This window comes from Hippopotamus amphibius, chromosome 7 (assembly GCF_030028045.1).
Source record: "Hippopotamus amphibius kiboko isolate mHipAmp2 chromosome 7, mHipAmp2.hap2, whole genome shotgun sequence".
NCBI classification, from domain to species: Eukaryota; Metazoa; Chordata; class Mammalia; order Artiodactyla; family Hippopotamidae; genus Hippopotamus; species Hippopotamus amphibius.
Genome location: NC_080192.1, coordinates 12,778,567 through 12,794,859, shown reverse-complemented (window position 1 = coordinate 12,794,859; position 16,293 = coordinate 12,778,567). Strand labels below are relative to the sequence as shown.

Here is a 16,293-nt window from a genome sequence, read left to right as displayed (position 1 = left end):
CCTCCTCTTCTCCTGCAGCCCTCTGTGAGCCCTGGGTTCCAACCACACTAAATCATTTGAGGCTCCTAGAACACAGCGGTGCATTCCTATCTCACGCCCTTTGCCCTGCGTTTCCCTTAGCTAGGAATGCCCTCCCCTCTGCCCAGCTATTGGAATTCTACTCATACTTCAAGGCCCCACTCAAACGCAGCCCTCATTGCCCTTGATCTCTCCTTTGAAGTAATAGCAGCCTATAATTGCTCAGAATCTGCTGGTGGCTGTTATGTGCATATCTCTATAGATCGATATCAAAGATAAGTTATAAATTACCTTTTAGAATGATTCCTCCTTTTCACTCCCACAACACTGTGTACCTTTATTACGATAATAGTGGCCCCCACCTATGGAGTGCCCTACCAGGGGCCAAATGCTTTAATTCTCACCCCAGTCACATGACACAGGCATCATAAATATCAGAGCAGGACAAAACTTACTCAATGTCACACAGTAAAGGTCTGATTTCAACTCAGATTTGCCTGATGCCAAAGCTTTAAACATACACACACAAACATATATACATATATGTTTATAACATATATAACTTACATATTATATAAGTATAAATATATGTGTATATATATTATATATACTACTCTTTATACTGTGAATGTGCAAATGGTGTATGTATATGTGTGTGTATACACACTCCTCCCCTTATTCATTGTCTATGTTCCTTGCTAGTACACTGTCTGGCATATGATAAATGCTCAATAAATATTTGAGAATGGATGGATAGATGAATGAATAAATCCAGCGCTATAACTCGTTATGCATATGCATTTCCCCACAATCCCCCCCACCATGGTAGACTAGGCTCCAGGATTCTGCATGGGATAGCAAGGCAATCCAAGTGGCAGAGAGTGGCAGGAGCTTGCCAAGGTCCCCAGGAAGTCGATGGGGTGACAGAGGGAGGGGGGTTGCCAACAAGGTCCCTATGGGACCACCACCAGGGCTGCCACCAGCCCAGGTTGCTCCTAGGTGTTGCCGGATGCTAGATTTAGGGGAGGGGGGTGCAGTGTTGGGAGAAGTAAGCCTCTGTCTTCTGTCCCAGCTGCCAGGGCCCTGACCGCTGTGTGACCCCTGGGGGTGGGGACCTGTGCTCCCCAGGGGAGGAAGGTTACAGCCCTGTTATCGCTGGAAGGCAATAAAGCCATTTCATGATAATTAGAATCCTAACCAATTTAAGTCATTTACAGCTCTCAAACAATTACCTGGTGATTCTTATCTCCCCAAGAATCCTGAGATGTTATTCGAAAGGGGTCATAAACTAAGAACCTGGTTGGGGGCGGGGAATGATGACAGAGGACAAGGAGGAAAGATGGCCGCCCAGGGAGATGGGAAAAGGAGAGAAATTTTAGACCTCCCTCCATGTGCCTGGTCCTTCATCAGATGTGGGCAAGGCAGACCTATCCTTGTGGATTTTGTAAGAGAAAAGTGTTCTGTCTCTAGAAGGTTCCTCTCAAGAATCATGAACTCTTAGCTCGAAGAGCTAAAGAAGCACGTAGGAAGGTATTTCCCAAATCAGAAAACTTGGACATCTGTGGTTCGTAAGATGTTCACGGGTGTTGAATGAGAATATTGCTAGGGCAAATGGGTTTGGGAAATTCATAAACTGTGACTCCCTCATAGAAATCACAGGCCCCACTGCATCTCAATGTTCTGGCAAGATTTACAGGAAAGACATCTGGATCTACAGGAAAGTTTAACTCAATGAAACCCAGTGTGTTCAGACTTTGACCACTGGACCTTTTCACCCCCACAGGAAATCTATTAGTAGCACAAGAAGCTTCTAGAAATATGGATCTTTTTATCCAAGTTTCCTTCTCATTCTTGGGCTAAAGTTAAACTGAGTGGCTTTCTGTTCTGTAACACGCCCCTGGTTAGGACAAGTATTTGCACTCAACAGTGGGCAGTGGGCCATCTGTGGATACTTTTGGAAGATAATGGGAGACAACCTCCATTTTTCTGTCTTACCTGGGAGGCCACATGAAAAAGGAAAAGGAAGGAAAAAGAGAATCTTTTGACAAGCCAAAACTCGGGCCACCAACTAAACTCACCTCCAAAGGTGATAGGAAGAGACTTAGTCTGTGGATATCAAAAGGACAGAATTGATCCAGTTAAAAAAGGAGCTTTCTCACAGTCAAAGCCGCAGACGGCAGAACAGATGGCCCCAGGAAGAAATGAGCTCCCTGACAATGTGTGCGTATGAGCCAAAGCTGAACAACTCCTTAGGGGTGTAGTACTCAGCCAATTAATAAATATTTGAGAATCTATATTGTTCAAAGCACCGATTGAAGGTAGAAAAATAGTGATGAGCAAAGTCCTTGCTGTATGGGAGCTTATATTCTGATGAGGAGGGAAGAGAAACACATAAGGGCCAAGGAAACAAAAATAAATGTAACAATTACAGAGAACTATAAAGATCTTAAAAGGGTGATGTCACAGCAGTGGGAGAGAGGCTAGTGAAGTCACAGTGGGCAGGCAAAGCCTCTGTGGGATCAGGACACCTGAACTGACAGCTAAGCTCAAGGAGTAGTGAACCAAGCATACAGTTCAACACGTCCAAAGGCTCTGCAGTAGCAGTACTTTGAGCAAGTTTGAAGAACCAAAGGGAGACCAGCGTGGTAAGTGGGGCTGGGAGAATACTGTGGATGAGGGCAGAAAGGTACAGCACAGTCTAGCACTGGTACCCTAGACAACCCCATGCATCCTTCTGGTTCTGAGAATCTTTGATGGCACCACTGACTGATCAGATTGAGATCACAGAGTCCCTCTCCCTTGACAAATGTCAACAATCTCAGGCTCAGGCCTCAGTTTCCTCTTCTGATAACTGGAAGCCATAAACCTACCTTGCAAAACTGCTATCCAGACAAGGGACTATATATTTACTTAGCAAGCACAGAATCAGCACCATATGCCATGCTAAACACTTTATAATATTACTCATTGACCCCTCCTAATAGGCCTAGGAGGTAGACACTGGCAGTATTCCTATTTTATCAAGGGGAAACTGAGGCACAGAGAGGCACTTGGCAATCCTAGTAGATACTAAGAACAGCATAGCTACTGTATGCTTAGATTTAAAAGTTTCCAGGAGGTGTAAATAAAATATTTTCCATGGTCTTTGTGCTTCCCCACCCCCACTTTTGGAGCTCCCGGTCTGGAGCATATGCATGTCCTCATAGGTTCTCAGTAAGGAATTATTCAATTGAGTCATGTGGCACCAATAAAAACAACTCACCTCCAGAGCCTGAAGATAACTGAGTCTTGCACTCATCCCTATCAAAATCACAATGGCATATTTCACAGAAATAGAAAAAGTAATCCCCAAATTCCTATAAAAGCGCAAAGACCCAAATAGCCAAAGAAATTTTGAGAATGAAGGACAAAGCTGGAAGCATCACATGTCCTGATTGCAAACTATATTACAAAGCTACAGTAATCAAAACAGCATAGTACTGGCATAAAAACAGACACATAGACCAATGGAAGAGAACAAAGTGCCCAGAAATAAAACCACACATATATGATGGACTAATCTATGACAAGGATGCCAAGAACACACAATGGGGAAAGGACAAATAAAAGGTGTTTGGAAAATTGGATATCCAGTGCAAAAGAATAAAACTGAACTCTTACACCACTCACAAAAATCAACTCAAAATGGATTAAAGACAGATATAAGACCTGAAACCATAAAACTCCTAGAAGAAAATACAGGCAAAAAGCTCCCTGACATTGATCTTGGCAGTGATTTTTTTTTTTTTTTTGGAAATAACACCAAAAGCACCGGCAACAAAAGCAAAAATAAACAAATGGGATTACATCAAACTAAAAAGCTTCTGCACAGCAAAGGAAACTATCAACAAAGTTAAAAGATCACCTGCAGAATGGGAGAAAATATTTGCAAACCGTATATCCAACAAAGGGTTAACATTCAAACTATACAAGGAGCTCTTACAACTCGATAGTCCAAAAAAAAAACAATTTTAAAATGGGCAAAGGACCTCAAAAGACATTTTTCCAAAGACAACATACAAATGGCCAACAAGCTTAGCATCACTAATTATCAGGGAAATGAAAATCAAAACCACAATGAGATATCACCTCACACCTGTTAGGATGGCTATTATCAAAATGACAACAGATAAGTACTGGCAAGGGTATGGAGAAAAGGGAACTCTTGTGCACTGTTAGTGGGACTATAAATTGGTACAGCCATTATGGAAAACATTATGGGGGTGCCTCAAAAAACTAAAAATAGAACTACCACATGATCCAGCAATCCCATGACCAGGTATATATCCAAATGAAATGAAATCAGTATCTCCAAGAGATATCTGCACTTCTACATTCATTGCCACATTATTCACAATAGACAAGATATAGAAACAACCTAAGTGTCCCTCTATAGATAAATGGATAAAGAAGATATGGTATGTACATATACATGATGGAATATTATTCAGCCATAAAAAAGAAGGATCGCCTGCCATTTGGAACAACATGGATGAACCTAGAGGACATTATGCTAAGTGAAATTAGCCAGACAGAGAAAGACAAATACTGTATGATCTCACTTATATGTGAAATATTAAAAAGTTGAACTCATAGAACCAGAGAGTAGAACCATGATTACCAGGGCCTGGGGGTTGGAGGAAATGGGGAGAGGTTGGTCAAAGGGTACAAATTTTCAGTTATAAGATGAATAAGTTCTGGGGATGTGATGTGCAGCTAGGTGACTACAGTTAATAACACTCTGTTGTAGTCTTGCAATTTGCTAATAGACCCTAAGTGTTCTCACCACTAGTTAAAAAGAAATTATGTGAGGCGATAGATGTGTTAATTAATTTGACTGTGGCAATCACTTCACAATATATATGTATATTAAACCATCACATTATACACCTTAAATACATACAATTTTTATTTGCCAATTATACCTTAGTAAAACTGGGGGTGGGGGGGGGGAGTCTTACAGTTAAAGGAGAGGGTACTGAGGACCATGGCATATAGCTACACAGGTTGCGCACAGCTAAAGGACCTCAAGGGAACTCATCTTTGTTTAGCCTCTACTCTGCATCACATCCCTGAGGGGTTTGGATTATAAGCCCCACTGTATAGCTTGTGAAAAATGAGGCTCAAGTACAATCTATGGTCACCCATAATATGTAGTAGAGCTTCATACTCCAAAGATTTTCCCTCGGACCCAGTTCCCGTGGGCTCCTTGGTGGGGGGAAGGAGGGAGAGGGTAGCATCTAGGCTTCAAGAGATCATTCCCTTGGAGGGGGGCAGGGGGCAGTGGATGGGGACAGGGGACTCTCCAACCTGGGATATAATTCCTCCAAGTCATGATAACCAAACAGTACACTTGCACCTCAACTGTGGCTTAACAGAGGGAAAAATAAGTATAAGTTCCCTCTTATGCTGGGAAAAAAAAAAAAAAGGTATCTCTATTACAAAATATATATTTAACACATTTCACTGCATTAAAATGTTTTTAAAAGATTGAGAGAAAAAAAGATCTCATAAAGCAAACAAGAGTGTTACTTAATACCTCTCCATTTAACCTTACTGTAATCAATTTATTCAAAACACTAACCTTTTTTGAGCCTTTGGCTCAGACTATTTGCTTATACATCCACATCTGTAGGCGTGCGTATCTGCATTTTCATGAACCGCTGAGATGTAGCATTTCCTTCCATTAAGACTGCAGACAATAAATTACACAGTAGTGTATTCACAGTACCTATGACCTGCAGATACCTCAAAATACCTAATGTAATAAAGAAGAACGTGTATGCTACTGTATCACAAATGTTTTACTATTTTGATTGCTGGATTTCAGTATAATTAATTGCCTTTAAAATCTGTATTTTACTTCATCAACTTAAAAAGAATTATTCAGAGAAACGGTCCTGAGTTTTGCCAGACAGCCAGAAGGTTCTACGTTCCCAAAACTAAGAACCCCACCCCCACAAGATGCCTTCCTTCCCCGCCAGGGGCTTCAGCAGGGAGACCCCAGAAGCCTTCTGTGACTCTTCAGGCAAATCGGAGGCCCAGCATCTCTCAGCTTCTGTCCTGCCCTCTCTCAACCTGCATCGTTCATGCTGAAAGAAATTGCAGTCGCACTGGGCTTCCAGCCTGCCCATCGCATTAACCTCCCCTCCCGAAACGATTTTCCCCAATCAGACTTCATCCGCCCACTTACCTTTTTGAAGAGCAGGGAAAGCGCTGGCCTCTTCAGTCATTCAAAGGAAGGCTTTGAGTTGATAAACTGGAATTTTACACCCAAAGGGAAGATCAGATTTCATCTGCAGAGTCTGTTGGCAGCAAGGAGCACAGCACACACACTCCCCCGGATGCAAACTGTTTTCTGTAGAGGGGCTCACATTCCCTTCCATCCAGCAGTGGGAAATGCCACCCCAGAACACTTCCGATGAATTTAAACCCAGAATTAAAGTTTGTTCCATCACAGGTGAGGAAATCTTCCTTCCATGAATCACCTGTCCCAAATCTTCCAGCACCCTGCCTTCCAGGGAACTTTGGTGTGATGCTTTCACCACCTGGGATGCTCCCTAGGGGCCGAGGTGTGGGAAGACATTCGGGAACCTTTTTGATGTGGGCCAAGCGATGGGATTCTTGAGCAGTGGAGGAGCTGAGGGTGCGGGGCGTGGAGACTAATATCACCCTGTTTGGTCCTGAGGGATGGCTGGTTAGCCAAAGACGGGTAAGATTCCTCAGAGGAGGAACAACCTAAGACAGGCACAGCCGCAGAGGGGCCAACAGGGGTGGTGCATAGAACCTTCCTTATATCACTGTGTTTGGCCCTGGAGGATGACTGGTTAGCCAGAGACGGGTAAGATTCCTCAAGGGAGGAACAACCTAAGACAGGCACAGTCGCAGAGGGGCCAACACGGGTGGGGCACAGACCCCTAATATCTGAGCGAGGTCTCCTGCCCCCAGGGCTGTTTTGCTCTCCACCCCCAGCTCAAATCCACACCTGCTCAACTCGGACCCAGGAAGTAAACAAAGATAATTGCCTCAATCATGTGAGGCCTTTGACTGTTTATGAGTGTAACCTGAGAATGTTAGCCCACGAACTCAATAAAAGCAGCCTGGGATGAGTCAGTGGGGCTCTTGATCCGAGAGGTCTTGAGCCCCCCGGTCCCACTTTTCTCTTCAGTCTGTGTCTGTGTCTTCTTCAAGCTTGCGGCACCCGTCACTCACCTCGAGTCGCCGAGCTGGTCTCGGCAAGTGGCGCCCAACGTGGGGCTCGAAAGGCTTGAGTGACGAAGGTTCACGGAAAGTGAAATTGATAAAAGTAAAGAATTGGGAAGTGCCGTGAAGCCCCCAAGAGGAGAGTAAGAGGCCTCTGAAAAAATCCTGCCAGTAAGTAAATCTCTTGGGTAGTTTGTGTTCGGGGTAAAATATGGGAAATAAAAAAAGTTCAGATTAATATTGACCAGATGTATGCCTGTTACGGCAGCTCCTAAGGGCAGGTGGAGTAAAAAGCAAGTGAAGGTCTTGTAAAAAGCAAGTGAAGGTCGATTGTTAGAAATTCTGTAAATAATTGAGAATATTGTATATAGTTTCCTTCTTTAGGCTAACACTGGGTTTATATACTTAGGGATAAGGTTGGGAACGAACTTAAAAAACTGCATTCTAAAGGGACTCCCGTACCAGGTTCTGTTTGGTCAAATGTGGTCTCTGATTAAGTCAGTATTAGAGCCTCTATTAGCGCCTCTATGGGCTCCTGAAGGCTCAGATGATAGCTTTGATGAAGAAGCCCGTCCGTCAGAGGACCGATGGGCATATGCGGTGCCAAACGAAACTGAAAAACAGAAGGGAATACAAATGGCTGAGGGATTAAGACCCTCGGCTCCCTTACTTGTGGAGGAGGGCAAACTTCCTATACTGCCCCCTCCTCCACCCTCTTTAATGCCGCCTGGGGGAGCTTATGCCTTTCCTGTGTCTATAGGACACTCAGTTTTATCACCCTTACAGAAGGGCATTTTGCAGGCTAGACAAGAGGGAGATCTGGAAGCTATGCAAATGGCATTTCCAGTGACTGTTCATGAAAGGGTGGCACCTGGAGTGGATCCTAATAATCCTAATGGAATTTATGAGGCAGTACATGAGCCGATACCCTTCAAAATATTGAAAGAATTGAAACAATCAGTACAAAATTATGGAGTAAATTCTCCATTCACCATAGGTATCATACAGGGAGTAGCCGAAGGCTCTCGTTTGATTCCAGCTGATTGGGCAACGTTGGCTCGTGCAGTACTAGCCCCGGGAGAATTTTTACAATTCAAAACCTGGTGGTGTGATCATGCTGAAACTATGGCAAACCAGAATCGAGCAAGGCAGATTCCTATCTCCTTCGCCCACTTACAACCCTATATAGCAGACCTTCCCATTAATTTATGGGGAAGGGATTTATTGCAACAATGGAAGGCTGAAATCCACATTCCAACGTTAGATACTTATAGTATGCAAAGTCAAGAAATGCTAATAAATCAAGGATATCAGCCAGGGTTAGGTTTTGGTAAATATCATCAAGGGAAATTATTTCCCGTTCCAGCTGAAGGTAATGCAAATAGAGAAGGTCTTGGATATCAATCTTTTCACTAGTGGCCACTGTTCGTAAAAGCTTACTGCTTCCCCCAGCACCAATCCCATTGACCTGGAAAACTGATACACCTGTATGGGTTGAGCAGTGGCCTTTAACCATAGAAAAGTTAGAAGCTCTAACAGAATTAGTAACTGAACAGTTAGAAAAAGGACATATTGAAGAATCTTTTAGCCCATGGAACTCTCCGGTATTTCCAATAAAGAAAAAAAACTGGTAAATGGCGTTTATTAACAGATCTCAGAGCAGTCAATGCAGTTATACAACCAATGGGGGCCTTACAACCAGGCCTCCCATCACCTAATATGATCCCTGCTAATTGGCCTTTAATAGTTATTGATCTGAAAGACTGCTTTTTCACCATTCCATTACATCCCAAAGATAAAGAAAAATTTGCTTTTTCTGTGCCTGCACTAAATAATAAAGAACCTCGAAAAAGGTTTCAATGGAAGGTGTTACCTCAAGGCATGTTGAATAGCCCTACTATTTGCCAGAATTTTGTTGCTAAAGCCCTTGAACCAGTACGACTAGAATTTCCTAATTGTTATCTTATCCATTACATGGATGATATCTTGTGTGCTGCTCCTAATCAAGATTTACTTACTTCTGCGTATATTAGCATGCAGCTTTGCCTTGATAGAGCAGGACTTAAAATAGCTCCAGAAAAGGTACAGATGCATAGCCCATATCAATATTTGGGCACAATAGTTGATAGAACAACTATTAGACCACAAAAGGTGGAACTGAGGACAGATCAAATCCAAACTCTTAATGATTTGCAAAAACTCCTAGGAGATATTAATTGGCTTCGCCCATGCATAGGGATCCCCACCTATGCATTGTCTAACCTATTTGCTTTGTTAAAAGGAGATTCAAAATTAAATAGTCCAAGAACTTTAACATCAGCTGCTTTAGAGGAACTAAAACTTGTAGAAAATAAAATTCATTCTTCTCAATTACAGAGAGTAACTGTTAATCAGCCATTGCAATTAATTATATTACCTTCTCCTCATTCACCTACGGGGATATTAATGCAAAATGAAGGAATTGTGGAATGGTTGTTTTTAGCAAATACTGTGGTAAAATCCTTGTCACCTTATTTAGAATTATTAACTCAGTTGGTTCTGAAGGGAAGAACTCGAAGTAAGCATTTAATTGGAACTGACCCTTCACATATAATTATTAATTTAACTACTAAAGAAATTCAGGCTTGTTTCCAAAATTGTGTAAGTTGGCAAATTGCCTTTGCTGATTATATTGGAAAAATTGATAATCACTATCCGAAAAATCCCATTTTGCAGTTTCTTAAGAGAACTCAATGGATTCCTATACCAGATGCTTCTATAATTTTTCTGATATGGTGGCAGGACCCATTGACTAATATCTGGTCATCAGGAAGGTTAATCACATGGGGAAGAGGGTTTGCTTGTGTGTCACCAGGACAAGGCCTGGAACCTGTGTGGATTCCATCTCGGAGAATTAAGCCATATCATGAGCGTTCCAAAGAAACGCCATCTTGAATGGGATATAGAATCTTCGGAGATGAACTTTGTACATTTGTTTTCAGGTTTGAGCTTTGGATACTAAGTTTACTAATTATGCCATCCCTGATAGACCTTTGTGTGAAATAAAACGGATATGGGCTGACAGACAAGATCAGATTCTTTGGGATGTTTGCTGTGGGACGGAGGGTGTGATACTACTTAATGGTTCCTATGGAACAGTATGAAACTGGTCCCCTAAGGGGTATGCAGTCTCTAATGGTTTACACCAAAACAACTCCTCCTGCAATCCCTATAAAAGGTTGTGATGGCATATACCAATATTGCCATGCACTCGCCCTATCCCATCTTATGGCTTAGGATTGGATTAATACTTCCTTGGCCTCAGTTAGAGAATGGCAGAGCTCAAACAAAAATATGGAAACTTCCCTTAAGTTTAAGAACATTACAAATCTGGAATGGCCATGATGCCAGTGACACATCGGCTGGGATATGGAGCGGATGGTCTCACACTGGACATACAACAATTACAAACTAAAATAACTGGCATGCAATATGATTTTTGCAGTCTCTACACCAAATTTGCTACTTTACAAAGTATAGCTGATGGATTAAAAGCATTGCATCCATTGGATTGGATAAAAGGCATGAATAGCAGTCTCCTAAGCATTTTGATATTTTTTGTTGTCTTTTAATTATCCTATGTTTAAGTTCTCAGGTGCACAGGAAGAACGCTCCAAGGATTGACTGAAAAAGAAATAACTCGAATAGGCTTATCTTCTCCTACAGGCTTATCTTCTCCTACGAAAACAAAAAGGGGGAGATGTGGGAAGACATTCGGGAACCTTTTTGATGTGGGCCAAGCGATGGGATTCTTGAGCAGTGGAGGAGCTGAGGGTGCGGGGCGTGGAGACTAATATCACCCTGTTTGGTCCTGAGGGATGGCTGGTTAGCCAAAGACGGGTAAGATTCCTCAGAGGAGGAACAACCTAAGACAGGCACAGCCGCAGAGGGGCCAACAGGGGTGGTGCATAGAACCTTCCTTATATCACTGTGTTTGGCCCTGGAGGATGACTGGTTAGCCAGAGACGGGTAAGATTCCTCAAGGGAGGAACAACCTAAGACAGGCACAGTCGCAGAGGGGCCAACACGGGTGGGGCACAGACCCCTAATATCTGAGCGAGGTCTCCTGCCCCCAGGGCTGTTTTGCTCTCCACCCCCAGCTCAAATCCACACCTGCTCAACTCGGACCCAGGAAGTAAACAAAGATAATTGCCTCAATCATGTGAGGCCTTTGACTGTTTATGAGTGTAACCTGAGAATGTTAGCCCACGAACTCAATAAAAGCAGCCTGGGATGAGTCAGTGGGGCTCTTGATCCGAGAGGTCTTGAGCCCCCCGGTCCCACTTTTCTCTTCAGTCTGTGTCTGTGTCTTCTTCAAGCTTGCGGCACCCGTCACTCACCTCGAGTCGCCGAGCTGGTCTCGGCACCGAGGGTCACACGTCTCAGGCTGGGGGGAGGGGCGGGGTGCCACACACTTAGCAATTTCTTTCTCTGTGTCATCACGCCAGGGCTCCTTCTCCAGGGTGTTTCCAAAGCCTTCTGGAAGATTTGACCCCAGGCAGAAGACAGAGGGTGCTGGGTTAGCAATGGGAAGATTCTGGTTCAGGTCCAAGTTTTCCTCCTGCTGGATGCATCTGGACAGTGGCCCCCACACCCCTGGATCTCAGTGTCCCCCTCTGTAGAATGAGAAGGGAAGATTGGATAACCCCTCTCTGGAGTTCTTGGGTACCATATCACCACTCAGTGAATGATGCCCCAGGGAGGTGCTGCCCACAGCCAGTGCTGCCTGGCCTCAATTCTGGCTTTACTTGATCAGACAAGTAGCCCCATTTGAGCCCCAGAGTCCACAGCCTCCTGCCATGAAAAGGAGCCCCTCCATGAAGGCAGGACGTCCAGGGGTCCTCAGCCAACAGGACCAGGAAGTACAGGGGGTCCAGGGCTATGCTCAGTGACAGGCGTTGCTTCTCGCTGGTATCTTAACCTCCCTCATCAACGTGCCTCCTTCAGGGTCCTTCTGCGTCAAGGCCATGCTGGCCCAGGCAAAGAAGTCTGGTCGAGGAGCCCTCTGAGAGCAGCACATAGAGGAGGGTGGCATGCTAGCCTGGCCTCCCCCCGGGAGGCTCCTGGGACTGAGCACGCTGAGATGCCCTTTGAGGATAACAGAATGGGGAATCGTTGCCCTTAGAGATCCCTTATGCAAACGCCTTGAAGGAGGCAGAGAGGCAAAGGGCCTTGCACAGGGTCACATGGTAGTGTCAAGAGGACTAGAACCTAGTCCTTCTCTCCCCTCTTTTATTTATTTTATTGATTTTTTTTTTTAAATGACCAAAGATCCATGTGTCTGCTGCAGTGACTGAGACAACGCAGAGGTGATGTGTGAAGACCAAAGTATCCTCTCCCCTTCTCTCCCCTCGACCCCATGCCCTAAGTATGGTAAGCCCATGCTCCTCCCCAGGTGTACCCCAGGCCAAGGTCATCTCCATATCCCCACCTGGTCTCTGAAGGGCACAGGACAGGAGATGGCAGTCCACAGCTGGTCAGGTCTGCCTCTGCTGCATTCAGATGCTTTCTCCCCTCGGCCAACTGTCTTGGTAGAAAAAACGGTTGTCAGTCTTTCCCTAAGTTGGATCCCAGTGGGGATTTCTGAAAAGGGGCTTAGAAAACAAACCTCTCAAATGTCTCATGGAAAGACATCATTCCTGGCCATCTGCCCCCACCCAGCTTCCATTCTCATCACCTCTGGCCTCATGGTTGGTCTCCCAGCTTCCAGAATCATCCACGCAGCACCTCTCTAAAGCACTATTGAAGTGAGTGCTGAAGACCTTGCCAGGACACCCAGACAGAAGGTCCAGAACCCCCAACTGTTTGTGCTCTGCCCCCAGGAAACCTCTCCAAACCCACCTCTAGTAACCCTCCCCGACACGCTTTCCTTCCAACCACCTGAAATTACTTAAAATTCTTGGAATAGGTTCTGCCCTTTTTTAACTGAACTTTTATTTTGAGATCATTGTATACTAACATGTAGTTGTGAGAAATAACACAGAGCGATCTCGTGTATCCTTTACATGTGTTTTTCCCAATGGTCACATCTGGCAAAGCCACAGTGCGCAGTTACTACCAGGATGCTAACACCGACACAGCCAAGATCTAGAACATTCCCCAAAACACAAGGATCTCTCCTGTTGCCCTTTTATAGCCGAACCCTTTTCCTCTCACCCTCACTCCATCCTTAACCATGGGCAACCATCAATCTGTTCTCCATTTCTATAATTTTATCCTATCAATAATTTATGAGTGTAATCATATAATATGTAACCTGTTGGGATTGGCTTGGTTTACGCAACATTATTCTCTTAAGATCCATCCAAGTTGGATCCTGTATCAATATTTCCTTCCTTTTTATTGCCAAATACTATTCCATGGTATGGAGGGACCACAGTTCTTCATTCACTCACTGAAAAACACCTGAGTTGTTTCTGATTGGTGACTGTCGTGAATAATGATGCTATAAATAATTGAGGACAGACTTTAGTATGAACATAAGTCTTCATTTCTCTGGGATGAATGCTCAGGAGGACAATGACTGGGTTGTGAGTTTATTTTTTTTTAAGAAACTAGCGAGCTCTTTTCCAGAATCCTGCACCCCTTTACATACCCAGCAGTGGCGTGTGAGTGATCCAGTTTCTCCACACTTTCTCCAATGGTTGGTGGTCTCACTATTTTTTTTAATTGAAGTTCAGTTGATTTACAATGTTGTGTTGATTTCCAATGTTGTGTTAGTTTCAGGTGCATAGTGCAGTGACTTTGGTTATTTGTTTATTTATTCTTTTTCAGATTCTTTTTCATTATAGGCTATTACAAGGTATTGAATATAGTTCCCTGTGCTATACAGTAGGTCCTTCTTGTTTATCTATTTTATATATAGTAGTGTGTATCTGTTAATCCCAAACTGCTAATTATTTTCTCCCCCTCTTTCCCCTTTGATAACCATAGTTTGTTTTCTATGTCTGTGAGTCTGTTTCTGTTTTGTAAGTTCATTTGTATCATTTTTTTTAGATTCCACACATAAGTGATATCATATGATATTTGTCTTGTTCTGTCTGTCTTACTTCACTTAGTATAGTAATCTCTAGGTCCATCCATGTTGCTGCAAATGGCAATATTTCATTCTTTTTTATGGCTGAGTAATATTTGATTGTATACATGTACCACATCTTCTTTATTTATTCATCTGTCAATGGACATTTAGGTTGCTTCTATGTCTTGACTATTGTAAATAGTGCTGCAGTGAACATTAAGACGCATGTGTATCTTTTTGAATTAGAGTTTTCGTCTTTTCTGAATATATGCCCAGGAGTGGGATTGTTGGATCATACGGCAACTTTATTTTTAAAGGAAACTCCATACTGTTTTCCATAGTGGCTGCACCAATTTACATTCCCACCAACCATGTAGAAGGGTTCACTTTTCTCCACACCCTCTCCAGCATTTATTATTTGCAGACTTTTTAATGATGGCCATTCTGACCTGTGGGTGTTGTCACTATTTTTTTTAATTTATTTATTTATTTATTTATTGGCTGTGTTTGGGTCTTTGTTGCTGCACGTGGGCTTTCTCTAGTTGTGGCTAGCAGGGGCTACTCTGTTGTGGTGCACGGGCTCCTCATTGCCATGGCTTCTCTTGTGGAGCACGGACTGTAGGCACGTGGACTTCAGTAGTTGCGGCACATGGGCTCAATAGTTGTGGCTCACGGGCTCTAAAACGCAGGTGCAACAGTTGTGGCATATGGGCTTAGTTGCTCCGCGGCATGTGGGATCTTCCTGGTGCAGGGATCGAACCCATGTCCCCTGAATTGGCAGGTGGATTCTTAACCACTGAGCCACCTAGGAAGCCCTGTTGTCACTATTTTTAATTTTAGCCATTATGATAGATATGTAGTGACATGTCACTGTGGTTTGAATTTGCATTTCTCTAATGGCTGATGAAGTTGAATCTATTTTCATGTGCTTATTTTGCTGTCTGTCTATCTTTTTCAGTGAAATCTCTCCAAGATTTTTTTTTCAGAGTTTTTTCTGTGATATTTGATTGGAATAGAGAGGTTACTATTCAAAAAGTCTCTTTTCTGGTCCTTTGGCTAGAGAGAGCAGGCTCTTATGGGGCTTCTTGTCTATTTTCTTGGTGGGTCCAAGTTCTAGCTTCAACTCCAATTCTTGGAAATATGCGGCTACTCCCACCATGTGGGTCCCAAGCTCCCAAGCCAGTCTCTTTCTTCTCTCCACTTTTCAGAATCTCTTCCCATTTGTTTTACATACTATGTCCAAAGTGTTTAATTGTACTTAGTGGAGGCCACTGGGAAGATGCAACTACTCTACCTTCCAGAAGCAGGTGCTCTTCTGGGTTACGCTTTTCACATCTCTGTGCCTTTGCACATGCTGTTCCCTCTGTCAAGGACAACCCTTCCCTTCCTTTCTTTGAATAGTTATCTCCAACTTCAAAGCTCAGCTCTTGCCCCCTCCACCAGGTCCCTGACCACACAGACTGGGTGAGGTGACCAACAGCATCCCTGTGCCTGGAGCACAGTAGTGACCAGACTGTGTTAAGATTTTCTTTTTGTTCTTTTTGCTTTCTAGGCCACCAGTCCCTGGAAGGAAGGACTAAGTCCTGATGGACTGTGTGCCTCCAGCTCACACCACAGTGCCTGGTACAGAGTAGGCACTTGATAAATGTTGCTTGAGTGAATGAATAACACTCACTGAGGTCTTCCCTTTCGCCTTTGGGTGGCGCACAGGAATGAGAGCAATGCGCTTGACGCCAACCCCTGCTAGACTTTTCTGGGTGATCTTGGGCAAATAGCCTGACCTCTCTGACATCGGTTGCTTCCACATTGACTAATTAGCATGAAAATGGGAATAATTATTATTATCAAAGCTAACTATTCTTATACTTAGTGTGTGCTAGGCACTTGGTAAATGGCTTCATCTTCATTCTCTCATTTAAGCCTTAAAATAACTCAATGAATGCTAAGTGAAGTAAGTCAGAGAAACAAATACCGTA

At 43.6% G+C, this 16,293-nt stretch overlaps 1 protein-coding gene across 1 annotated transcript in view; it reads left to right on the top strand.

Moving 5' to 3' along the window:
- The window catches only part of ISX (intestine specific homeobox), a 43,178-nt gene extending 30,870 nt beyond the window's left edge, over positions 1-12,308 (top strand). The window contains 1 exon segment of the mRNA XM_057743342.1: positions 12,247-12,308. Within this exon segment, the coding sequence (XP_057599325.1) occupies positions 12,247-12,308 (62 nt within the window).
- Positions 12,309-16,293: the final 3,985 nt, after the last annotated feature.